This window comes from Liolophura sinensis, chromosome 6 (assembly GCF_032854445.1).
Source record: "Liolophura sinensis isolate JHLJ2023 chromosome 6, CUHK_Ljap_v2, whole genome shotgun sequence".
In the NCBI taxonomy this organism is placed as follows: domain Eukaryota; kingdom Metazoa; phylum Mollusca; class Polyplacophora; order Chitonida; family Chitonidae; genus Liolophura; species Liolophura sinensis.
In genome coordinates this window covers 54,980,862-55,007,214 of record NC_088300.1, presented here as the reverse complement: position 1 = coordinate 55,007,214, position 26,353 = coordinate 54,980,862, and the positions used below count along the sequence as shown (strand labels likewise).

The following is a 26,353-nucleotide window of genomic DNA, read 5'->3' as shown; positions in this document are numbered from 1 at the left end:
GAGATGCATCCATGATACGACTCATGTATAAAGAGGGCAATATGGTGGCGATAGAAAAAGTACCCGAATTGCTGTTATACCAGCATATAGCATCGGTCTGACAGAGTGAATCTCTGATCAGACCCGTTTATCGCCGGTCTAGCGAAAAATCCCATCATTCAAGACAATTTGAAATTTTCCGCTGTTGCCTCGCATCAGCAAAAGTCAGCGATCACCGGCCCGACCGTCAGTAATGCAAGGACTTTGGTTCCTGTAGAAGGCCAGACTCGTCCGCAGATTGAGAAAATGGTGAGGTTTTGTCTCGTGCTGTCAAAACACAACAAGGAACCCCATATTCAACCGCTACAGAGAAACAGCTTGCCAGACATTAAGCACATATATAGCCGTGTCAGTCAAACAATTATTATACCAGTGATATACATGTATATAGGGTGATGGATCCAAGAAATGCTTGTGCATATATACTAGTAATTACGAGCACAACTGCTTGCGCCATTACAAGTGCTCGTCTACACCGTCTACAGGGTAATATCACCGTTGTACAGTCTTAATTCTTTCATCAGCGGAAGTGAAACAAAAATAAACGATGCTTGTATCGGTTTTATCACAGAATATAACTACTTTCTGCACCCAGAAAACGGCTAACATTTATGGAACAATCCCTCAATAATATTTAACTTTGCAGAACTTTGCAATAATAGCCAAGCCAGACAATAGATAAAATATACATTTTAATCGACGTAGTAGTAAGACTTGGGATGCCATATTAATAGGCTCTTTCAATAAAATCCAAAATACGGATTGGTTTTATATTAATCCCACTTTTGTCCGTTTCCATACGTTCCTCTCGTAGTGGTTATTACCTATATAATTCTAACCGCGTAAGGAGCGTAAATGAGAAAATTAATACATTCAGGCACGTTTTAAAAAGATTAATAGAAGGCTTAGCCGGTTACTAACGAAAATTGATAAATGTTACAAGTATTCAAAAGCATTGTAAAAGTTTACAAAGATTTATAGTTTTAGCAAATATTTTGGCTGCTACTGCAAGGGACGAATATAAGCTCATTTCAGCCAAGGACCGAACTATTTTTACATTCTCACATTCTTGTTGGTAAATATGGTGACTACTGAGTTTAAATGATTATTACCTTGTAAACTAACATTAAACGATGAGTATATAACCTCAACACTTTCAAAATTGCTCTATGGGTTATTATTATTACCACTGAAAAGTTATGAAAATATTTTGAACAAATGCCCCTTACAGACAAATTTAAGTAACTGTAATATGCTGAGAATTACCACTGATGAAAGACTTTTGGACCATGGACATTGAACAATTTGCTGGTCGCAATTTTTGAAATGCATGATTTTAAAAATAACCAGCAATATTATTAAAATTCGAAGGACTTCTTTGTGGTAAAGTCTGTCGAGGCAGTGTTCATTATTTTCACAAATATTCTTTTTTTTTTCTTCCAGATGTGTGCCAACTCCGCCATTTCCATCTCCCGCCGAGTTCCGCGCCGACCTCAGAACTGCGAGTCTCGCGGGACGAGAGAGGACGATTAAACAACGACAGTGATGGCTACAAAATGCCGACAGTTGTAACACGGACATCTGCCCGATACCGGACCGTCCCCAGTAATTAGCAAACAGTAATGAGTAATTAACACAGGCTGTCATCTCTCTGTCATCGCCGCTACTCTTGGGGACCGGCTGTCAACCCTCCCGCCTACCTAATGCTTTAGGCTGTGTTTCTCGCGCCCCGAACACAGTGGGATTCTCTCCAGCACAGATCGGCCTGCTCAAATTCCCGCTAGTCTTCTCTCGATTAAAGCGATACTAACTGATCACGGCTCTAATCAGTTGTCATTGTGATATGTTAATCTGAAAGCGGCATAATGGCCTCAAATAGTTTGACATAACGTGCTTTTAGGCCTCGCCAAATGAGTCCATGCTGCTGTCTTTGATGGACAGGAGGTTTTAACGGAAAATATGGAATCTTTCCTTACATTCATGTCGCATCTTCACTTAGTCCGTTAACGAAAACCGTTGACAAAAGCTAGCGAACAACGGTTGCACAGTCAGAATCAAGTATGAAAATAAGAAGTAGTGGAACAAAATAATGGTTTATACACAGAATTTACATTCTGTATTATTTTTAATGTCCGTACCGTGCGAAAACGTAAAACTCAGTAGAAATTTTCAGATGTACCGGTAAATATATATTTCATCAAAGGGAATTGATGAAGACTGCATGCATACAGGATCCAGTATGCAGACTCGAACGACAGGATTTTACCTATTCACGACAGATTTCACGATGACACAATCACCTGCTGGTCAGCTCACACCTCATGTGCACCATTACTTCAAAGCCCAGATTCCTTTGTGGACTGTACAATATGGTTGACGGTGCATCCACGCCATTGTCTTGAGATGATTTTTTTTTCAATCTACCAATGAATATATCGTTGCAGACAATATTCTGCCCACATACTCTATTCAAGAATTCACGGGACAACTCTCGCACTTGACATTAGGAAATCTGCCAAATCTTCACAGTGCATGGAATGCTGTAACAACACAATTTATCAGAATTTGTGATGTTTCATCGAAAGACTTAAATGCGTCTGACACAGGACATTCTTTACAGAGTTTCAAACAAAATGAAATGCCATTCATATGATAATTTTCCATTGTTAAATGGCAGTAAGGTTTCCAAATTATCTCCACTAGCATCTGTACATACATGTATATCCAAATTGGCGTTTATTATACACATGGATAATGTGATATACACACTGCAATCATTTTCGGGAATCTTAACATTCTTTGGGGCTTGGGGGAGAGTGCAAAAGGTTTTAGAAAACTGCAAATTAAATCAAAACTGCAAATTTAGAAAACTTCAGCATTTTATGATTGAAAAGACCTGGACCCATGTGTTTACTTTGGGTCAGATTAAGACAGATGCACACTGATAAACTTTTGAATTCTTCCTAGTAGTAAAAGATGATCCATACGTGCTCCAGATAGGGTAACACCACCGTAAAATTTCACTTATATTTCACTTACCCGACGGATGCCAGCACTATGGTGGGGAAACAACGGGTCGATTCCAGGAGACCCCAAGACCATCCGCAGGGTGCAGACCTTTTATCGTACAATCTGTATAGTACATCTCCTTTGTATTAAACATAAGCATGTAACATCCTCATAACACTTCACCATCCAAGGTATACTCGCGTGGAAAATTCGACAAAGCGTCAACATTTCTGACAAACAGTTTAGAAATATACACGCATTTAAACCTTAAATAATACACATTATCTGTAACAACACCTATAAGCTCTGAAAAATTGATAAGTACCGCGTAAAACTAAGCACACAAACATACATACTATATACAGCAAATACAGATTTATGCAATTTTGCCTGCATGAAGCATTATTTTTGTTTTATACCCTTTCATCGTAGCTAAATGTAATATATCATCAACCAGTTTGATTGTTGTTGTCGGGACGTTATATGTCAAGTTCTTACATCACCAACAGACCAGATGTTGCACGTTGTTGTTGTCATAAGCCCGATCAAGACACATAATTTGGTTTCGATTCCCCCTCTTATACAGTATCACAAATGACTATGTTCCCAAATTTCTCAGCAAATTTACATGTTCTATATGTGCTGCACATGTATAGAGTGCTTGCGACTTCAGTCAAGGTATTACTATCAAAATGACTGTGTCCAGGATATTCCATTCATCGCTTTCACTGTTAATTTTCTGAAATGTTACTGTGAATACATAAGAGTGTGTACTATTGTAACATTTATTATATATATATCCTGTGCATTGCTATTTGCAGTTTAAATCATTATTTTCTTTTCTGATTTATTAAATTGTTAAACCAACCATTTGAGTGTTTGAGAGTGTTACTCTGTTTGACCCAGGTTAGTCTCGTTATCGGGAATTGATTTTGGATTATTATACCGATACCCTAACAGTACATATATATGGACATAGAGTTCTTACAACCTCAATCACCGCTTCACATATATAATTGCGCCGAGTTATACGCTTAACATCTCAAGACCTAAAGGGAGAGCATATATGCAGTGTTTTGAATGAGTTCGCTACAATGGATAGACAAACAGTTGCAATCAAAGCACAACTGTTTATTACCGACAAATTATAAAACTCTGGAATGATACACGATTTGGTTCCTAACAGAGATCATTGCCTGTGTCTATCTGGCATCATTAAAAACTGTTAACTTCTCTTTAAATGGCAGTGCTTCCCCAGGGCTCTGTCCACATTCCTCCCACCATAATGTTGACCACCGTCGTATAAGTGAAATATTCTGGCGTACGGCGTAAAACTCCAGTCAAAAATACAAATAAATTTAATGGCACAGTCCTATTTCATTACTTATTATTTTGTCCAATAGACCATACGTTAGATACCATTCTGTTGGGGTTATTTGTGAAGTTAACCTCTCTTCATCAGATATGATATCGCCGAAAGCTTCTAAGCAGATCAGAGGTCATGGCATTCAATACTTGACTCCTTCATGTGAGACTTCTGCGCGGAGAGTTGATGTACATAGAAACGACCATGGAGGGAGTCTTTGTTGTCCGTGTGAACTAAAGAAGTTCTTGACGGAAGTGAATTAACTTAGCTGACTGGGGAAGTGTCGAGTCCTGGCTAGTGGCAGCTTACCCCGGGATTGGAAGGTGATCTAAGTGACGGCTGCTGTAGCGGAGGTCAACATCGCCATCTTGACAATATGTTCGAAGTCTCTGAGTTTTAGCGCTCCGGGCTATAGATCGTTATAATTACAGTAGTGCAGCGTTTGCAGACATTGCAAGAGAAACTTTTGAAAATCATTGAAAAACTAGTCATCAATTAACCTGATTCACACACTATGAGGAGAAGGTTTCCTTTGAATACTTTCTTTATAAAATTCCATAAATCGAGACTCAAGTCTTAACGCAATATACTGACAGACCAGAAATCCACGGCCATTGTCTTTGTCTGTGTTAATAAATTTGAAGAGGTTAAACTAGCGGGGTGCTAGCAGATGCTGTCTGTCACATCGGCGAGGGAAGGCCACGGAACAATCACCGGTGTTTAGCGGCAGTCTGGCCGGCTGGGCAGGGACAGGCCTACCTGCCGGGGCTGTAATCTACCGTGGAATTAGCACTGCCACACTCACTTATAGTCTTATTCACCCAGTCTCGCTGTTAGACCTCGTAAATATTTTAATTGGAGTAATTCTTTAGCGGCAAGGTTTAGTGGGAGGAGGTTGGCCGACTCCCAGAGCTCCAGGGTTTCAGTTTTACTCTCACACCCACCTTGTTAAGTTGCTCCTCTTTTCTAATTTTATACAAGCGTGCTTCCCAGTGGAAGTCACAAAAACAAATCTCTTTCAAAAAGAAGAACAGACGGCGCCCATCTTGCAGCAGGTAATCACCAGCGACCCCACACGGCGCCCTCTATCACCGAAGCAGTCATGAATATATTGTTTAAGTGAAGTGAACATATTAGTCGTTGGAGTGGTATATGCCCTTCAGTGGGAAGGCCACTGGTTGGGAATGCCTCTTAAGGCTTACGAAGTTTAATATGATAACTCAGAATGCGTTATACTCTTCATCGACTCTAAATAAACGAAGCCATTTAGAGGAGTGCAGAGGCTCACATTTAGAGATTACTAACTCCATCAGGCAGATTAATCTCAAGCCACGTGTTTCCCACAGTCTTTGTGATTTTTCTGTGAACCCCCCCCTCCCTCACCTCGACTCTTGTCATTAACAAGATGGCCTAAACTTCACAACATCAACAATAACTAACAATAACATCAACACATTCGGCTTGAGCAGTCTTTTCATGGAATTCCTCTATTTTTTTTTTTTTTTGGCTCGTTAGACACATCTGGACAATGCTTATCATCTGTGCTCGGGTTAAATAGCCCCGATCTTTCCATGATCGGGCCACATAAATCTTTGATGAATTATTTATTGCGGCACCGACTTTGTTTTAGCACTATTTTACACTGCACCTGTACCGCTGAGCTGGGGTCGATCTGTATGGGCGAATTTCCATATCGTTACATTAACTTAGGTCATTTGTATTGTTCATGGTGCGGAGAAGTTGTTTATCTGAGGCTGACATCTCAGGAAGTGCTTTGCGTTTGCTCCCCGCCCGCCGTCAATAGACTGACTGACTTGTATACGTGTTCCTCCCTGAACACTCCCCGAACACTCCTCACAATACATCGTGCTCTTCAGGTGAGAAAGATCGCATCTTACAACTCCGTAGTGCTTTACAGGTGATGGCACTGCCTTATCACCTAATGAGATCACAGCATGGATTTCCGATAATTGGTCAGATAGATGGCGCAGGTGACACGATGTTCGAGCAGATAGCTGGAGATAGTTCGCTAACGATTTCTCTACTTGTGCCAGGAATAAGGGTGTGAGGACACGGGAGTAGCCAAGTGGAGTTTATGTCTTCCGCGGTTCCAAGTTCCGTTTGAAGGGCTGATTTATTGGGAGTTGAGAAACCTTGAGTATCCCCCAAAACGGCTGACTTTTGAGCAATAAAGTGTGTGATCATCGAAGCGAGGCCTAAGGACGATCGTCCAGCTGACTCAGCGCCTCGCCAATTCGTCATCTTGGTAGTCTCTTCGCGCTCCGACATTGCGTAAAATCTGAGCTGACCTTTGAGGGGGCGCTGTTTACTGTGCGGTCGCGCGCTCTCCATGGTAATAACTGCAGGAAGTGACATCAATGTTCGGCCAAGCTCTCCTGATCTACATGCTCCACTGCACACTTCTGATGGATGTCCATTTCACATTAATATGCTCGGGGGAATTGTTCGCTGTGCTGTGAGTAATACGTACAAACGCACAAGTCAAATTCACTGATCTTTATTACATCGTGATTAATTGCATAACGCGAGTAATTAAATTTGGTTAATTTCCATGAGCCTGAATAAAAATTGGAACATATATCACAAGCCCAAGACGCTGGAGTGACTTCAGTCAGCGATATTTGATTTATTTGATTTACTCTGAACTTCAATACCGTAACTATGGGATACTTGTCACCTGATACAACGTTGTGGGGTGCTGGTTGTTCTGTGAAAACTTGAGTAACAGTAGATTAGGTCTGCACAGGAAGAAAATCACATGGAATTTTATACCATTACCCAAAAGAACATCTTGAATAGCTTCACAACAATTTTGACAGAAACCTGTTTAATTGGGTGAAATGCCATTAATGGTTCATTACAAAATGATTAATTACAAAGGTTGCCCCGACTATGTGGGCCTACTGATATTCTATTCAACTCACGAGAAAGAAAAACATGAATACTGGTACAACTAATGGCGATGTCTTTTTATGTTACGACGTCCTTTTTACTCAGATATTGACTAAAACTCCGCATGGCCAAGAAGAGTGCCATATAGGTAATTTTTTATTATTATTATTATAGTAGTTAATAATACAAAAAGTATTGTGGCAAAGTGCGGAAAACATGCCCTCGAGCATTCACGATAATGCGTCTGATCAATATAACCGGCGAAGTATGGTCACCTGATCTTTCTTTTTCAGGTTTTATCCCAGAACTGTTTAAATTAATAGCTGCACTGGTCGTTCCATTCATAATAGGACTAGGAAAATTTGTCCTCTGGGTGGCTGGTAATATCTCAAGATGCTATGTCGTTATCAAAGGAATAAGGCACTTTGACCGGGCATCTCGAATTAAATTTAACACACGCTATGTGTTGAGGTTGTATGTATATGGCAGCCGCTGGGTGAGGCCAGCGTTAGTACTGTTCGTAAGTAGCGATGGTACCATGATCTTCGATTTGTACCATCAAGTCATCAGTTAGTGCCTTGGTCAGACTTTGGTCTTAACTGGTTTCCATCCATGCATAGCTTTAAGATCATCTACATATTTGTTCATTTTCAGTTTTGGCGGGAGACTGAGCAAGTACGATGTCCAAGTATCTGCTGGAAGTTTTCCAGAAGTCTGAGCTATTCATGAGAGCTATTTATTTGTATTCATTTCAGATTTTTAGGTCTTTATGTTGTTTAGAGGTATATTAAGTGTGCCATATTATTTCAATAAAAGAATTATGATTTAAATGCTATGCTTTCAATGAGGTAGTAACGTTTCTTTAACGGAATTTGAGAAACATAATATATTTGACATATTTTGCGGTTTTCTTGAAAGAAATTATTATATTGTTTGAAACATGAATGTAAATAAACACAGAATGTGTCAACGTATTAGCTAGGATAGGACACATAAAACATGCAGACTGAACAAAATGTATACTGTTTAAAACACAATGGCTAGGTTTCAGATTTGTACTTCTAACTTTACATCATATTTACAATATTCACAGAAGTTTATATGACATCGTGCAATATATATGTAATTACGAAAATAGTCACATAACAACTGTAGGCCTATAGTAGTATATGCGCAAGAAGTCGACGGGCGGATGTACATCAGTAGTTGTCCACAAGAAGTCGGGGAGTGGATGTACATCAGTAGTATATGCGCAAGAATTCGACGAGCGGATGTACATCAGTGGTTGTCCACAAGAAGTCGGCGAGCGGATGTACATCAGTATTTGTCCACAAAAAGTCGACGAGCCGATGTACATCAGAAGTATATCCGCAAGAAGTCGACAGGCGGATATACATCAGTGGTTGTCCACAAGAAGTCGGCGGGCGGATGTACATCAGTGGTTGTCCACAAGAAGTCGGCGGGCGGATGTACATCAGTGGTTGTCCACAAGAAGTCGACGAGCGGATGTACATCATTAGTATATCCGCAAGAAGTCGACAGGCGGATATACATCAGTGGTTGTCCACAAGAAGTCGACGGGCGGATGTACATCAGTGGTTGTCCACAAGAAGTCGGCGGGCGGATGTACATCAGTAGTATATCCGCAAAAAGTCGACGGGCGGATGTACATCAGAAGTTGTCGACAAGAAGTCGACGGGCGGATGTACATCAGTGGTTGTCCACAAGAAGTCGACGAGCGGATGTACATCAGTAGCATATCCGCAAGAAGTCGACGGGCGGATGTACATCGGTAGTATATCCGCAAACAGTCGACGGCCGGATGTACATCAGAAGTTGTCCACAATACGTCGACGGGCGGATGTACATCAGTGGTTGTCCACAATACGTCGGCGGGCGGATGTACATCAGTGGTTGTCTATAAGAAGTCGGCGAGCGGATGTACATCAGTGGTTGTCCACAAGAAGTCGGCGAGAGGATGTACATCAGTGGTTGTCCACAAGAAGCCGGGGAGTGGATATACATCAGTAGTATATGCGCGAGAAGTCGACGAGCGGATGTACATCAGTAGTATATGCGCGAGAAGTCGACGGGCGGATGTACATCAGTGGTTGTCCACAAAAAGTCGACGAGCGGATGTACATCAGTAGTATATCCGCAAGAAGTCGACGGGCGGATGTACATCAGTGGTTGTCCACAAGAAGTCGACGAGCGGATGTACATCAGTAGTATATGCGCGAGAAGTCGCTGAGCGGATGTACATCAGTGGTTGTCCACAAGAAGTCGACGAGCGGATGTAAATCAGTGGTTGTCCACAAGACGTCGGCGAGCGGATGTACATCAGTAGTTGTCCACAAGAAGTCGACGAGCGGATGTACATCAGTAGTATATGCGCGAGAAGTCGCTGAGCGGATGTACATCAGTGGTTGTCCACAAGAAGTCGGCGAGCGGATGTAAATCAGTGGTTGTCCACAAGAAGTCGGCGAGCGGATGTACATCAGTAGTTGTCCACAAGAAGTCCACGAGCGGATGTACATCAGTAGTATATGCGCGAGAAGTCGCTGAGCGGATGTACATCAGTGGTTGTCCACAAGAAGTCGACGGGTGGATGTACATCAGTAGTTGTCCACAAGAAGTCGGCGGGCGGATGTACATCAGTGCTTGTCCACAAGAAGTCGGCGGGCGGATGTACATAAGTAGTATATCCGCAAGAAGTCGACAGGCGGATGTACATCAGTGGTTGTCCACAAGAAGTCGACGGGTGGATGTACATCAGTGGTTGTCCACATGAAGTCGGCGGACGGATGTACACTAGTAGTTGTCCACAAGCAGTCGGCGGGCGGATGTACATCAGTGGTTGTCCACAAGAAGTCGACGGGCGGATGTACATCAGTGGTTGTCAACAAGAAGGCGACGGGTGGATGTACATCAGTAGTTGTCCACAAGAAGTCAACGGGCGGATGTACATCAGCGGTTGTCCACAAGAAGTCGGCGGGCGGATGTACACTAGTAGTTGTCCAAAAGAAGTCGACGGGCAGATGTACATCGATAGTTGTCTACAATACGTCGACGGACGGATATACATCAGCGTATGTCCACAAGAAGTCGGCGGGCGGATGTACATCAGTAGTTGTCCACAAGAAGTCGACGGGCGGATGTACATCAGTAGTTGTCCACAAGAAGTCGACGGGCGGATGTACATCAGTGCTTGTCCACAAGCAGTCGACGGGCGGATGTGCATCAGTAGTTGTCCACAAGACGTCGACAGACGGATGTACATCAGTAGTTGTCCACAATACGTTGACGGACGGATATACATCAGCGTATGTCCACAGGGAGTCGAAGGGCGGATGTACATCAGTAGTTGTCCACAAGACGTCGACGGACGGATATATATGAGCGTATGTCCAGAGGGAGTCGAAGGGCGGATGTACTTCAGTGTATGCTCACAAGAAGTCAACGGGAATAGTACTGGAATCTGTTATAATTAATTAATTACGAAGGTAGTCATAGAAAGTGTTTGGCCACAAGAAAGCGAAGGACGGATGAGAGGGTGTAGTGGAATCCGTTGTAATGACGAAATTACAAAAGTAGTCGTAACCAGTGTTTGTCCACAAGAAAGCGACAAACGATAGGTGTTTGGATTACAAACCAAATGTATATATCGCTTGTATAGCTATATATTTCACATCGCGATGTACACGCCCGAACCGATGGCACGATGGTACAAAGCGAAGATCATGGCAACATCGTGTCATCATTCCATCACTTCGTGCCATCATCGGGCGATATGATGATGAAGTTAGAGACGTGTGTCTTCAATCACGCAGTCATGCTCTTCTCGTAGACCAAGAAGGTCAAATGTGAGACAAGAACAGGCTTATTTTTCGACATCCAAGCGGTGACCATGCATGCATGCCTTATTTCTAAATGCAGAGCGGCAACAATTTTGGGGGTAAACCAATAAGCAGTCGATGTCATAACAGTTATAGATCAGATTTATCACACAGAACAAAGGAGCACAATTCCCAGTCCACGTCCACACTCATGGAGCAGTGTGTGGCTCAGTGGTCAGACGCATGCGTGACTGCTAAATTTAAACCACAGCAAAGAGCAAAGGCTATGAAAATATATATCCACTTTCTGTGGATTTTAAAGAAAACTACAGACTCTACAGGTGGTACATCTTATGTGAACTTATACGATAAGAGGGACTGTTGCAATTTTTTCCATTGTAAATTCTTTGAACATGGATAACAATATATTTATTTATTTATTGATTGGTGTTTTACGCCGTACTCAGAAATATTCTACTTATACGGCGCCTAGCACTGTGGTGGAAGGAAACCGGGAAGAACCTGGAGAAAATCCACGACCTTCCGTAGGTTGCTGGCAGACCGGATAACAATATATATCGATGGGTTCTTCATATACATGTATACGAATAGGGTGTGAAGGCCTGAATACATACTTCGCCATGTAGCATTTGTTAGACCCTATACGGTGTTGTGCACCTGTTTAAGTTAATGTCACAATTTATTACTGCAAAAACTAGTGCACCAGGGATATTCCATTAAACGCCTTAATTCACACTTACATTTAACAATGTGTACAGTTTTCTTGTCAGTAAATATGGACGGGGTACCAAGAATCTCTGTCACTTCATGAGTGAGTAATTCCGCTTAACTCGGTTCCGTATCTCCATCGTGTTTAATCAGATGGACACGTTGGATATATAAACATTTGCAATCAAAGCGCAATTAAGATAAATATTTTAATGACACTCAAAAAATTAATCTATTAATTTTAGCAGAAAGTCTGTTGTCTGAGTGATGCCAGAATTTTTTCTGTTATTCCAGCAGATTGTTCGGTTAAATATAATACAGATATTCTATTCATTCAACATAAAGATTCTGACGGGATATTATGGCAGACTCTACAGGCAGAAAATGACAGAATGTGGTTTTATAATAACAGAATACATTCTAGCATCTCTCAGACAACAGACTTTCTGTTAAAATTAATAGAATAACTTTTGGAGGGTAACAATATGGACGTTTTGGATACTTATTTTATACATTCGCCTACAACATTCTTTGGAGTTTACAGTCATCTTTGAAAACTGTTGACAATTTGTCTTCGCATGGATCCGACCTAATTTCTTACGTGATATTACACTGTCTTGTATTACACTATTCGTAATATTTTCATGCTAGACTAGGTCTTTGGTGCTTTGCGCTGAAGATTGTTTTGAAAATTGGCCTTGCTATGAATTACCCAGAACGTCCAATGTGGTTGATGGCTGATATTCGAATGTCCGATATGAATGAATGAATGCTTGGGGCTTAACGTAGTACTTAACAGTTTTTCACAATTTTTCAGTCATATGGGGACGAGGTGTCATTAGGTGTATATACATATACATATGTATTGTGTCTCCTTGTTGCACGGCAAGTCTATGTCGACAATGTCCGATATGAAGGGTGCATGTACGTGTAATGTGCCTCCTTGTTGCAGGACGGATTTCCACCGCTCTTTTATTTAGTGCTGCTTCAATGAGACGACTTACCGAAGCAAGCCGCCCCACCCGAGCCATTATACTGATACGGGTCAACCAGTCGTTGCGCTATCCCCTTCATGCTGAAGGCCAAGCGAGGAAGTTACATCCTTAAAGTCTTAGGTGTGACTTGATCAAGGATTGATCCTGGATCTACCGGTCCCGAAGCGGACGCTCTACCAACTGTCCTATTCGGGCCGGTCATAAATCAAGAGAATAACACCGCCAGAAACACCTACACTAACTGGTATTACTCCAGGTGGTAGTTCAATCCCAGCCAGAATGACTCACCCCGCTGACCTCGGGGTCTTGATGGCAAAAAGAAGTCGACAGCACTTGTGCTGGTTCGTCGGAGATCCCTAGGCTTTCACCAATATGGCGTACCACCGTATACTCAGTTCGCTCTGTCACCGGAAACCTTTGTATACTAGTACATGTGGGAACGTGTGAAGAACCGGACTATTAACTACTAGAGGTACAAGCGCTCTCTTCTTTAACACCCGACTGATTGGTGGACCGATTGACTTCATTTATGTATTTTTTTTTTGATTGGTGCTTTACGCCGTACTGATGTATATTTCACTTATACGCGGCGGCCAGCATTACATGGTGGGGGGAAACCTTGATTGACGTAATGACTTATTGTATAAAATCCCTGTATTATATAGGACTTCACTATGTTTTGCAAGGCCTACACTAAGTCCTGCTAGGCCTATATAATGAACAGATTTTATACAGTGAGTCATTAAGTCAATCAAGGTTTCCTCCCCCCTATAATGCTGATCACCTTCATTTAAGTGAAATATTCTTGAGTACGGAGTAAAACTCCAATCAATAAATAAATCTACAGAGAGGAGTAGCCCAATCAGCAATTTTGCTATAAAGATGCATCATTTGTTTTTACAGTGCTGTCCCACCTCGGGTGGGTGTGGTCAGTATATAGGCCTAACTCTAAAATGTGTTTTAATTTTTTTATGCCTCTCCAGCCGTAATTGGGAAGGTCTGTCAGCAACCTGCGGATGGTCGTGGGTTTCCGTCGGGCTCTGCCCGGTTTCCTCCTACCAAAATGCTGGCCGCCATCGTATAAGTGAAATATTCTTGAGTACGGCGTAAAACACCAATCAAATAAATAAATAAATGTTGTTTTTTTGTGCCAGTGAATAATAACAATAATAAGACAATAAATCCATCAACACCAGTCTTAAATCGTCATAAAATGTCTCTCGGAATGCTCCACATAGCGGGAAATTAAATCTGGAAAAAAAATTTCCGACGAGCATAAACCCCTTTACTCGACCATCCTATAAGCCGCTATGAAAGTAACAGATATGTCCTATAGTAACTATTCAGAACGCCTAGCCCAATACTTGAAATTCGAGTACTGATGGCGTCACACTCAACTCGATGGTCCAGTATCGACAGTTGCACTGAGGTTAAACAGCATCTGGCTGATTTTCAACTATTGTTCTAAAGTTAAAGGAAATGAGGACTTGAACTCACAGCGAGCACTTTGATGGGGGAGAGGGGGGGGGGGGGGGGTTCCGGAGTCATTGTGCTGCTTTAGCAGGTTAATACCCTCAGCCACGGAGGCCCCAAAAATGGTATAATGTTCCTCATCCGAAAGTCCATGGTAACCGTATCTACCAATATGTGTATAATATAAAGTGACCAGTGAAATACGTATCCTGTTCATTTGCCTCGTTTAGGATTTTATTCTAACTGTTCGTGTAAATGCTTATATAGTAGCAAATTACACGCCCCCTACCACCATATGGCTTTGTTGAGAATTAGTTGAGAAAAAAATTCAATGATTACAACTGCTATTTATCAGACGTCAAGTGGTATACAATTACTTAAAATGGTGTGTTGTCCTCACAGTTAACACACAGAAGGCCTAATACGAAAACAAAGCAAAGAGACCATTTTTAAATAATTTATTTATTTATTTATTTATTTATTACCATTGTTTTGAACCGAGAAAGGTGCAGTTACTGGTAAATGTTTAAATTTTAAGGTGGGCTTTAAAGGCCATACTTGCGGCGTGATTTTCTTTATCATAGTCGTGATTTTTAGATTTGAATGAGATAGTGCTTTTATCATTCGCTAAGTTATATCAAATATGATCCATAAAATTCACCTTACAACATAAATATTTAACTGCACTTCCACGTTATAAAAAGCCTTAGAGAATATAATGCTTTTTGGTTTTCTCCCCCTTTAGGGGATTTTGTGTCTCGAAAGAACGCGTGACAAGAATGAATGGTGCGTTCAAGGGGACAATACTCTGTCTACAACATGAAATTATTTTAGTTTTGAGAGTTACTGCCCTTATTGCGTAATGGGGCGCTGTTTGCTGGACACCTGCTAAAAGAACAACGTCAGTTTGATAGAAAAAACATAGCGATGTGGCACATACATGTGTTCAGATGAGGACGTGGAGAGTTTCTGGTAAATAGACAACAATTCGTAATAATGGAAATTCGTTTGATATGGTTCACTCAGCACAAGCTCATATACACGTTGTCCTCTGGCAAAGAGTGAAGGAGTTATTACAACAACAACAGTACTGTGATAATTGATATGTCAAAAATTATACTAAAAAGAACAGAATCGCGTGACGGTTGCACGTGAATAATCCGTAAATTTCGTAGAACATATTGTTCAAATTCACAGTGGAAAAGATGACATAGTTTTGAAGTTCCAAATATTTTAGAACTCAACAGTAGGAAATTCGTCTTAAATGAAAACTTGTTCAGATGTCCATCGCTGCTACGGCCACGGCTTAAAGTCAGGAGGTTTGTCCGGTAGGTAGTGAAGCGCGGTAGTGAACTTCGAGTACTCTGGTTTTCTCCTCAAAGTAAACGTTACTGCCGTCATATAAGTTAACAGTTCATTGGAACTGTTATACACATACAATACGTAAATGTCTTATTGAATGTACGTACATGTATGTTTGGGTTTTATGTCGTACAATTTTTCAGACATATGGCGATTTGGAATCATTAGGTGTGTGTACATTACCGTGTCTTCTTATGGCAGGGCAAGTCGACAAAGTTCTGCCAGCACTGAAGTATCATGCCTGAGACACCAGACATGACACATCACCCAGTCACATTATACTGACAATGGGGCAACCAGTCATATATCCTTGCTCAAACCTCACAGTGCTGAGCGCCAAGCGAGGCATCAACAAGTACCATTTTTAAAGTCTTTGGTATGACCCCACCCACATGTGACCCCCCACCTAGGGCTTTTGACTTCAAGGTGGACATTGTAACATGTCTAATCATGAGGCCATGGAAGCAGTCATTTTGATATTGAGGTGGCTGTATCAACTAATCATAAAGTATATATCTCATAGATTTTACTTTCCCTTCATAGTAAGGGATAGGCTTGATAGGTTTCATATCATAGAAACATGCATGTACTATTAAGTTGTGGATTTCTGTTATAAATTGTTTTGTTTACACAGTTATTAGTATATAACTTATAGAGGATATTGCACGGTGAAGGCTGAATATCATAAATATTTTTCGAGTGAGAGATGTGAAAATGATAATTATCTTATTATGATATCGGGTTATTTTTTCCATCTTTCACGAGAAAAATATTTATGATATTCAACTTTCAATGTGCAGTATTCTATTTATTGTTTATGTTTTGATAATAGCATGATTTTGTGTATTCGAACAAGTTTAAGCATTGTTTTAGCTGCAGACCTTCACACATTTGTGTATATAGCCTGACGTCGCACTTGACATCCTGTATGATGTCACGACTTGTTGCATGACATAAGAAATGTTAAGTGGACTGAACTTGTATTATGATGTCATTCTGCTAAGCTAGGATTAGAACGTCATAAAACAAAATGTTTCTTTGTGACGCCTTGGCGCCGGGGTGTGTAATAACAAAAGTGATATCTAACTCTTGTCATTGAGATATCACTTTTATCAGTGAAGGAAATTCTGACATCTCATCTTTATACAGATAATAAAATCATATTGTTCAGTGTATTTTTTGTCACAATCTTCTTGTATATTACTAATACCGAGGGCTATTAGAAGGCGGATACCAGCTATTTGTCTGCTACTTGTGTAGAAAACTGAGCAGAAAGCTGTTTACTTTGGCCCCTATTTTAGTATATTTAATTCTTTTTATCAGGTAGGTGACTACTTTTTCAGGGTAGCCTTGTGTCCAAAATGATAGTGAAAGCCGTGGAAATATTCTTTTGTGTTGTTTGAAAACTTTGATTATTATACGTAAATTATACGTTACACATAATTATAATGTGCAAATTCTGTTGCAGATATCCTGTTGCTGAGTGTCGTCTTACCTGATTCCCCTGTTGACATGGATTGACAGTAGGACAACTGAGCACCATGATGATGGCAGATGATGAGGACGAGGTCACATTTGACCAATCCACTCTTCTCACAAACAGGCTCAAACCGCAGTCACGTAAAAAATGGTGCCTCAAGCTCTTCAAAACAGCTGGGGTCTCGCTGGCATTTTTAGCTCTGGTTTGTAACCTATGTCACCATTTTCTCATTGGGTTAAGAACTCTTCACAAATTTATATTATGAATATATATATTATTGAATTGAGTTGTAATTTTTCTTTACCGCTTTACATTGAAAAAAACAAACAAAACAATACAGTTTCAAGAGGATTGAGGGGCATGGGTTGGAGGTGTAATGGTGCGTGGATCATTCTGGTTGTCTTTGCTCTAGAAATCCAAGTCCACAGACCCAAGCCAAGTTAAGGCCCTGAAATTATCATGATTACATTCTATTTATCTTGACATTATATTCAAAACATAAACATGTATGCACAAAGATGTATGAAAAGATATGGACAGGTCAAAGAGAAACAAAGAAGTTTTTGTTGTTTACCCGCATTAATCAGTTTGAGCCAGAAACAAATTTTGAGAATTTTCTGCTGTGATGAAATCAAGGAATTCTAGCTTACCAGCTTATACTGATGTTGTTTGTGTTCAGGGCCTGTGTATCGCTATCCCTGGCCCCACACTGCTTGACTTGATGGAGAGAGTGAATACAGACACACTACACATCACTTACATCTTCACTGCACGCTCTGGGGGCTACCTACTCGGATCCATCCTCGGAGGATTTCTCTTTGATCGCTTTGATCAACAACTTCTGCTCTGCGTGATCTTATTCTTCACCTCGATAGCGACAGCTGCTGCCCCCTGGTGTCAGACGCTTCTGGCTCTCGCAGTAATGATCTCCTTCCAAGGCATATCCATGGGATTTCTAGACACGGGTAAGTTTTACAATCATTCTATATTTATGTTATGATGCACTGACATGTTTATAGGGTCAGTAGAAGTAAATTAAGACATGATAGCCTTTCTGCAATGGTAGCCTTGTCACACATTTTGATAAAATGAAAAATTACCTAATAAGGCATTCCGCAAATTACAAAAAGGAAGAAAAACGTCAATATATATGGTTGACTCTCAGTTATGTATATAATAACACCAATTTAAAAGGGTGGTTTGCATTGTTTATGAAGCAATAACCATTATTAAGGTAGATTAGCTCAGGTTAGTAAACGTTCGTGTCTTTCATTACCTGTAATCTACAAGTCTGAAAACAACAATGTCAGAGCAAACCTTTGATGAGATTTTTTTGACTTTCCATCAAAAATACTCGTAATTGAAAGTTCCACCAAACACTAAGATTAAGGACTAAATTATTATGTTATACTTTATGCAGAGTGTAAATGTCTACTTTGCAGTTGGACAAAAAAAAGAACACTGTAGGAAGTGTACGTCAGACAAAATATTTTGTTTTCAAACTCTTACAACCTATTTAATTGCCTTTAAAACACAGGATTCTTGAGTCCCCTTTTCTGACCATATGGTGAACAGTGACGTCACGTAAGGTTTTTGCCACGTGATGCAGGCTGCTAAATTACTATATTAAATAGCACAAACATACTTGTATAGAGCCATAAGTGCATTAACTGAATAGACCCTAAAGCAACTCATTACTTAATGGATATGTCATTTGTTGATGAATTCACTACTATGCAAATGGAGCAGACAGGCGCCATTCATTGTTTTGCTGATGACTCTGAAAATTTCAACAATGTTTTCTCAAAAACTGCTAGTTTAGTAGTATTTTTAGCATGACAGAGACTTGACTACTATCCAAAGCTACTTGTGATTAACCTGTAACTATAACTTGTAGATTTTCTAGGGATACTCCAACTACTTCCAGAGTGTTCAACCCAGCTGTTCAATAATTTGAAGATATTCCCTCTTTAAAGATGACATTGTGCCCGTACTCTCTTCCAACAGTAAAACAGGCAAAGATGTTTCAAGGATTATCATGTAGATGCAGTTGCTCCCTGATGGACAAAAAAAACACGAACATCCTGTCCAGTTTGATTAGCTCGATGCAGATGGCAGCAGACTTAGAACAGCAATCCAAACACTTGACCAAAGGATCCTACACAAGACAGACCTAGGTGCTGCAGTCGTGTGTTAGAAGCTCTAGATTGTACACCAGCATGAGTCTTCTTCCAGAAATAGGGGTGTTAATCTATAATCATTCATTTGTTCCTCCAGAAGTAGTGCAAGGGAGGAACAAAAGCTGACTAGAAGTTAATGAAAACGTACACTAAAAAACTCTTCCAATAAGGAATGTTCTTCTAAATCAAAAAGTGCTGCTCTTGACAGATGTACATGTAACATCAAGGTCAAAACGTCAACAAACAATCATGTTTCAGAGTGAGTTGGATGAATCACTTTACTTTGTTTTTTGGAAGAGAAGAGTAGTCTTCTCCTTTATCCAGACAACTTGACTATACAACAAACCAGTGACTGCCAACACCCAGGGTTCTGTAATTAAAGCCATCATGCAATTAAGACATCAAATTAAGGTGCAAGATGTTGATTAAACATCAACAGCACACGCTCACAGATAAATGAGAGTGTGAATGTCTCTCTGAAAGACTCAAAAGTCATGTAGTTTCTTTTGGTGTTTGTGGCCGTGGTATTAGTTAAGGAAATATTCCTACAGGTGAACCCTCTGTTCCAAAGTTGACTGGGGGCTCAAATAGCACTGTTATTTTGTGACTGTTGGCGACATATGAGTTAGCAAATTGAACAATGAGTATGTTTATTAAAAGGGACATAACCTATATAAAGCTACCCATCTGCTAAGGCTATTATATGAAAACATGAACTAAAGATCTGGCCACCCTGAGTGGTACCAATCTGTGAAATGTTGGGCCTTGACCCATGGACTATTTGACATTAGGTAGTTTAGAGGTCTTGTCATGAACAAAGTCATGTTACTTTGGATCTGTTTTCTGCTAAGCAGTTCAAAGGGCCAAGTAGAGTGCATTTAAACCAAGGTCATTGTCCTAAAATGTTTGTTTGTTTATAATGAAGAATTTCCACCTTTTTTGTATCTTTACCCAGGTGGAAACATCTACTGTATCCAGATCTGGGGGAAGAACAGTGGACCTTACATGCAGACACTCCACTTCTGTTTTGGGGTTGGGGCATTCATCGCCCCTCTGCTGGCCAAACCCTTCCTGTCAGCAGTGGCGGTGGACTCCTCTCTGAACGCCACGAGTTCGGGGATCTTACACATCCAGGGAGGAAATATCCCACTAGTGATGCCTCAGTATGGCCAGCCAGATGGGGAGGAGGAGGGGAACAGAGACCCTCGGAGCCTGCCCTGGAATCTGGAACACATTATTGCCAGACGGGAGGTTGAGGTGAACCTAACAGGCAGCTCCAGCCCCATGCTAACAACAACGCTGAAGTTTGTCCCGACAACTGTTAAGCCAAAGAAACCCATAGCCAGTGACGATGTTCTACGTGGTGACACTGCCGAAGAGGATCCCACCAAGCACCTGCGAGAGCCAGATGTACTGTCCAGCTCGTCAGCTGCCTCACCCACCCTACCTCCTCAGCCAAGTTTTGAGCCCACATCGGTGCCTAACGCCAACCAAACAGACAACAACACAGCCTCACAAGGCCAGAATATAACAGGGTCTGCACCTTTACTTAACACATCATCTCAGGCTAATATAGGCTCAGCCAACCCAGAGACATCTACAGTGATTCTCACTACACCCGGTTCAACCACAGCCAGCAAAGCACCAGTCACCACACCATCCACCCACACCCCTACATCAAGCAAAGCACAGTCATCACAGTCTACAGCCACTGTGCTTAGTCAAACAAGTACAAGTACTCAGAAGACAAGTGACAACTCCAGTATCAGTGTCCTGCCTAACATGACAGTTACCCCAGCAGAGAGCACAGTGCATCCCCACAAGCCCCTCAAGGCTGTCGGGGATATCGTGCAGAGCACGCTGGAGGCCATTAAACACATGTCAAAGATCCAGTTTGCATACCTGATCATTGCGGTTTTCCTCCTGCTGTCAAGCGTTCTGTTCATCACGCTGTACTGCTGGGAGAAGCGTGAGTCTGTGCTGACCAGCGTGGGAACTGACGAGGACCGAGGGGAGATAACTGAGTCACGGGGTTTTCGCTTCCAGATGCTCATCCTCCTCTTCATCTTTTACTTCATGTATGTCGGCATGGAGGTCACTTATGGAGGCTTTGTCATGACATTTGCCGTTCAGGCGATTGCTTGGTCCAAAGACCGTGGGACCATAGTGACGGCCATTTTCTGGGGTGCCATGGCCGCTGGACGAGGCATGGCTATTTTTGTGGCACGGTGTTGCCGCCCCTCTGTCATGTTAATCATACACCTTGTGCTGACCCTGGTGGCATCGGTGATTCTGAGCTTTGGGGTGAGTCACTACCATTACCTGCTGTGGGCAGGCACCCTGATTCTAGGCCTAGGGCTGTCTGCCATTTTCCCCACTGGGCTCTCCTGGGCAGAGCGCTACATGAAACTGACGGGTAAAGCCACAGCAGTCATGGTTGTGGGGTCTGCCCTCGGGGAAATGTGCGTGCCGGTCATTACGGGTTACTTTTTCACTCGGATAAGCCTCATGTCTTTAATGTACATAATACTGGCCATGAGCACAGTTGCCAGTGTACTGTTTGTGATTATGCAAAACTTGGCCTCTAATCGAGGAGACCGGTACAGTGTGAGTAAGTTCCTCAAACTGGACGAGGGCGAGTCCATGGAAATGGTGAGTCAGGGTGACGATGTGGAGATATTTAGCAGAGAAAATAACAGTTCTAAACGAAAGAGAGTGAAGTTTAACCTGGACATGAATGGCACTAGCTATAAACCACTGCGCTCCAGTGAGGAGGAGTAAGTGGTCAGCTGTCCTGTAATGGGAATAAGTCCTGACACTCTACACAACATTGTTGCTACTGTACCGAGAGTATCCCAGTGAACTGCTATGATAGAATATAGAGGGTACATGTATATCTGTGATCAGTTCATGATATTAACATGGTTGTATTGGTTTGGTGAGATGTGTATTGACCTCCTGTGCAGTGCATTGTGGGATTTTAGGTTTGATAAAAGGTAAATTGTTAATAATGGTGACATTCACAAGCTGATCTACGGAAATGACAAACTAACTTTAGTGATCCACTTTGTCCTGCAAATATTAAAATATATTTTACTCTGAAGGTTCACTCACTTCCAACAAAAATAAAGCAAAGAAAGTACTATCAAAATTTCCACGGAAATCTTCAGTGGACCCTCGCGGAGCCTCTAAATAAGGACTCTTCTCCTAAAGGATATTTTGGAAGATGTTTTCTTTTTTTAAAATTTTACTCTTACTGTTAATTTGTTTACAACCCCTATATTTTTCATTAGCCAAAGTAAAAAACAATACATAATCCCCTGCCAACCTGCCCTAGGATAATCTAAATGTGGTCAGAGAAATCAGTTTTTAGCCAAACAGAAAAAGTTGGTTCAATGCCAACACGAGTAGGACACCATACGGTTAGTATTAGAACCTACCATGATGTACCAGTCAATCCTTACCCCACTTAAACTCCCATAATGAAATGTGTGATGTCGTTATGTAATTGGTGTATTTGTGTACATCCGTCCCTGACTCAATCTCAAGTTATTGGCACAGTATAGTGGGAGACACCCTGTATTGTGGTTTTACAAGCACAAAAATATACAGGTCTGTTATAATGAATAAATTACTACAAACTATACAATTATAAACATACACAAATACAAGTGCAGCATGAAATTTGTTGGACTTTTATGAGAAAGAGAGTTGAGAAAGAAAGTTGATCTTACTGCCAAACTTAGGGTTAATAAACCATGTAGGCAGGCAAGGGAGAGAACTCTTGTGGACATAGATCGAACCATGTCTATCCTAATGTAAATACTCGTATAGTGGATATTAAACGGCAGTAGTCCTGTTATGTTTTCATACGTCACATATAGAGAGATACGCAGTGAGTGTAATTTTCCATCATAATGCAATTTTTCCACTCTGGCATGATAGTGTGAACATGTTACGATTTTAACAGTCAGTGTCTGCATTAAAACTGATTTGTTTTTATTGTGAATTTTTCTGGATGGGGAGTTTTATATGAACCTTTAGCTTTTGCCATATATGTTCATATGTTGGTGTTTAAGTCTTAAAACTGCATATCTGCCAATTATGTAAGTTTCTGTGTAAAAGAAGAATTGTACATGTATTATATCATCATCAAAATTGTTCGTATCAAATATGTAATTGTGTCAATTTACACCTGTTAGTTGTGTGGTGGAGAGATGCTTTATTCATACTGTGCAACATTTTGATCAATTGTACATGTAATTCTAGCTTGCTGCCAATGCTTGAAGAGCTAAACATGTTTATGGGATCTTTACAGTGATTGGGTGATCCAGTACATAATTTATTATGCACAAGCTAACCATGTCGTTTAGCTTTTGGTTTGTATTGAAATATGGATTTTTTAGAAGAAAGATTTTAGAAGAAATTCACACATAAAAGCACATCAAGAAATTACGACCATGAATAATTGTTTTTTAAGCTTTTGATTACTCTGTATGGTGAGCAATTTATGTTAGCATGATTTGTGGATGCTCTTGTCAACAAATGCACAGATTTTGCATTTTACTGTCTAAATGATTTTAGTGCTTTATCTTTTATGCATGGTTAAGGAAAACTTGAAACTTACATAATGTTTTCAAACATTTGTGTTGGAAACACTACATGCAACAGTTCCTTTTACACAGACGTATGACTGACTAGTAAATGCAATAACATTCTTGTGTTTATGTAGGAATCAATAAACGACATGTTAATAATCAGAATCAGACTTTCAGGAGTTTAGAAACAGACACAAATCAGTCCTCCAAGGAGAATTAGTGTACTGTCATTAGCAGTAACTAGAAATCTAAGGTAACTAACATGATTTTAAGTTGTTTACCAAAAAACTTCCCTGCGGACATGGAACTAGATATTGCTGACTCGTGGCTTTGAGCCAGCGGCGTTATTAAATCCCTACCATTAACAGAGGGGACTAGTATATAGTTTTACTCCTCCTCTGTGTGTCAGGAATCAGTTTTCTGAGCCCTTTTGTTCAAAACGGTTCATCGTGTGAAATGAAAACTTAGTAAAGGTGAAGCTCACCTTTGAGCTATTTTGTTTAATTTCAACAGGTCCATTTTTGTTCTCTAATAGACTTTGACGGGATTCAATACCTGCATTTTTTTATTGGGAGTACTTGGATATTATCAATTAGAATCTGCTATGTGCATGTAGAGAGACAAGTGAAAGACTTAGGTGTTATTGTTCTGTTGTGGACTTGGATGTCACAGAGGGCATGTATTACTTTTGCCGTACATGTTCTTCCATTATGCTTGTTTCCAATTTGTGCTACTGACAAAGCCCCTAAGGATGGATTCATTTCATCGGTTAACACCACACTCAAGAATTTTTCACTTATAAGATTGCTGTCAGCTTAGTACACCACCGATTTAGCGAGGTACATGTACCTGACAAACTCCCTTCAATCTCACTGACTGTGGCAAGACCATTGCTGACTAATCTCGCTGTATTTCACTAATCCAGCAAGACTAGTGCTGTATTCGACTAATCCAGCAAGGACCAGTGCTGTATTGGACTAATCCAGCAAGACTAGTGCTGTATTGGACTAATCCAGGAAAACTAGTGCTGTATTCGACTAATCCAGGAAGACTAGTGCTGTATTCGACTAGTCCAGCAAGGACCAGTGCTGTATTCAACTAATCCAGCAAGACTAGTGCTGTATTCGACTAATCCAGCAAGGGCCTCGTCTGAAGATTGGAGCTAAACAGAGTGCAAATTAACAACACTGTTTCTATGTACAGCTATAGAACTATGTGCCAGGTTCATGAATGAACTGGTGAAGAAGACATCATAGTATCAGTGTTGTTTGAGAATGGGCAGTGGAATATTTATTTTTATGCCGTACTCAAGAATATTTCACTTCTATTATGGCAGCCTGCATTTTGGTTGGAAGAACATCAGACAGGGCCCGGGTGAAACCCACGACCATCTGCAGGTTGCTGAAAAACCATTCCACGGACAACCAGAAAGGAAACCAGCATGAGCTAGACATGAACTCACACCAGTAGCATTGGTGATAGCCTCCTGGGTCATTGTTCTGTTAATTGCCAGGCTGTGGAGGCCTTGAAAGCAGAAAAAGTTTGCTTTGTCCAGTCATCATCCCGTTATTAATATGGTATGGCTATTCGCTAAGTTAATTGTACTGATAGATGGGAATTACCTGTCCTGAAAACTTGACACTGTCCAAAATCACCAATCATATTGCCTGCTTGGACCTACTCTGAGATCGGTTGACAATGTTCCCAGCTTAGCTTCCACATTAATACATTTCTGACAGCTGAGCTAGGAAGAATGAAACAGATCTCAGATCTAGCTTGGACCAAGCTCTTGCCAGTTTGACTGTACGTACATCTAAGTCAGAAGATTGGTCAGAAACCTGCCAAAGGGCAGTGGTTTTCTGTTTTCTTTCCCCAGACTTCTCCACCAACAAATCTGAGATATAGTGTATATAGGCCAATTATAGTTACATGCAAACTTTGTTGCTAATTGGGCTTATAATATGCTTCAGTTACTGAGAGCAGTCTTAGTGTGCAGCACTATGGTCATACACATATATCATCATGATGGCTGTACGCTACACCTGATTAGCACCATGGTAGTACACCAGCATGAACCTAGTACACCAGGCCCCAGGATCTCGAAGCCATTTTAGACTTTAGTCAAAATATATTTATTTGATTGTTGTTTCACGCCGTATTCAAGAATATTTCACTTGTATGACAGCCAGCATTACGGTGGGAGGAAACTGGGTAGAGCCCAGGGGAAACCCACGACCATCCGCAGGTGGATGCCAGACCTACCCACGTACAGCCGAAGAGGACTTCAGTCAAAAGTTCAAATCACTTAAAAATTGTTATTTCCCATGTGGCATGGTCAAAATATTGCTTGACAACGTAAATTATGGGTAAGTC

The 26,353-nt window shown here is 40.9% G+C and overlaps 1 protein-coding gene across 1 annotated transcript; it reads left to right on the top strand.

Moving 5' to 3' along the window:
* Positions 1-15,239: 15,239 nt before the first annotated feature.
* Positions 15,240-23,850, top strand: LOC135466836 (sodium-dependent glucose transporter 1-like). The gene is made up of 4 exons (XM_064744557.1): positions 15,240-15,332; positions 17,191-17,404; positions 17,882-18,167; positions 20,338-23,850. The coding sequence occupies exons 2-4, from the start codon at positions 17,264-17,266 to the stop codon at positions 22,161-22,163; spliced, it is 2,253 nt and encodes a 750-aa protein (XP_064600627.1). The 5' UTR covers positions 15,240-15,332; positions 17,191-17,263; the 3' UTR covers positions 22,164-23,850.
* Positions 23,851-26,353: the final 2,503 nt, after the last annotated feature.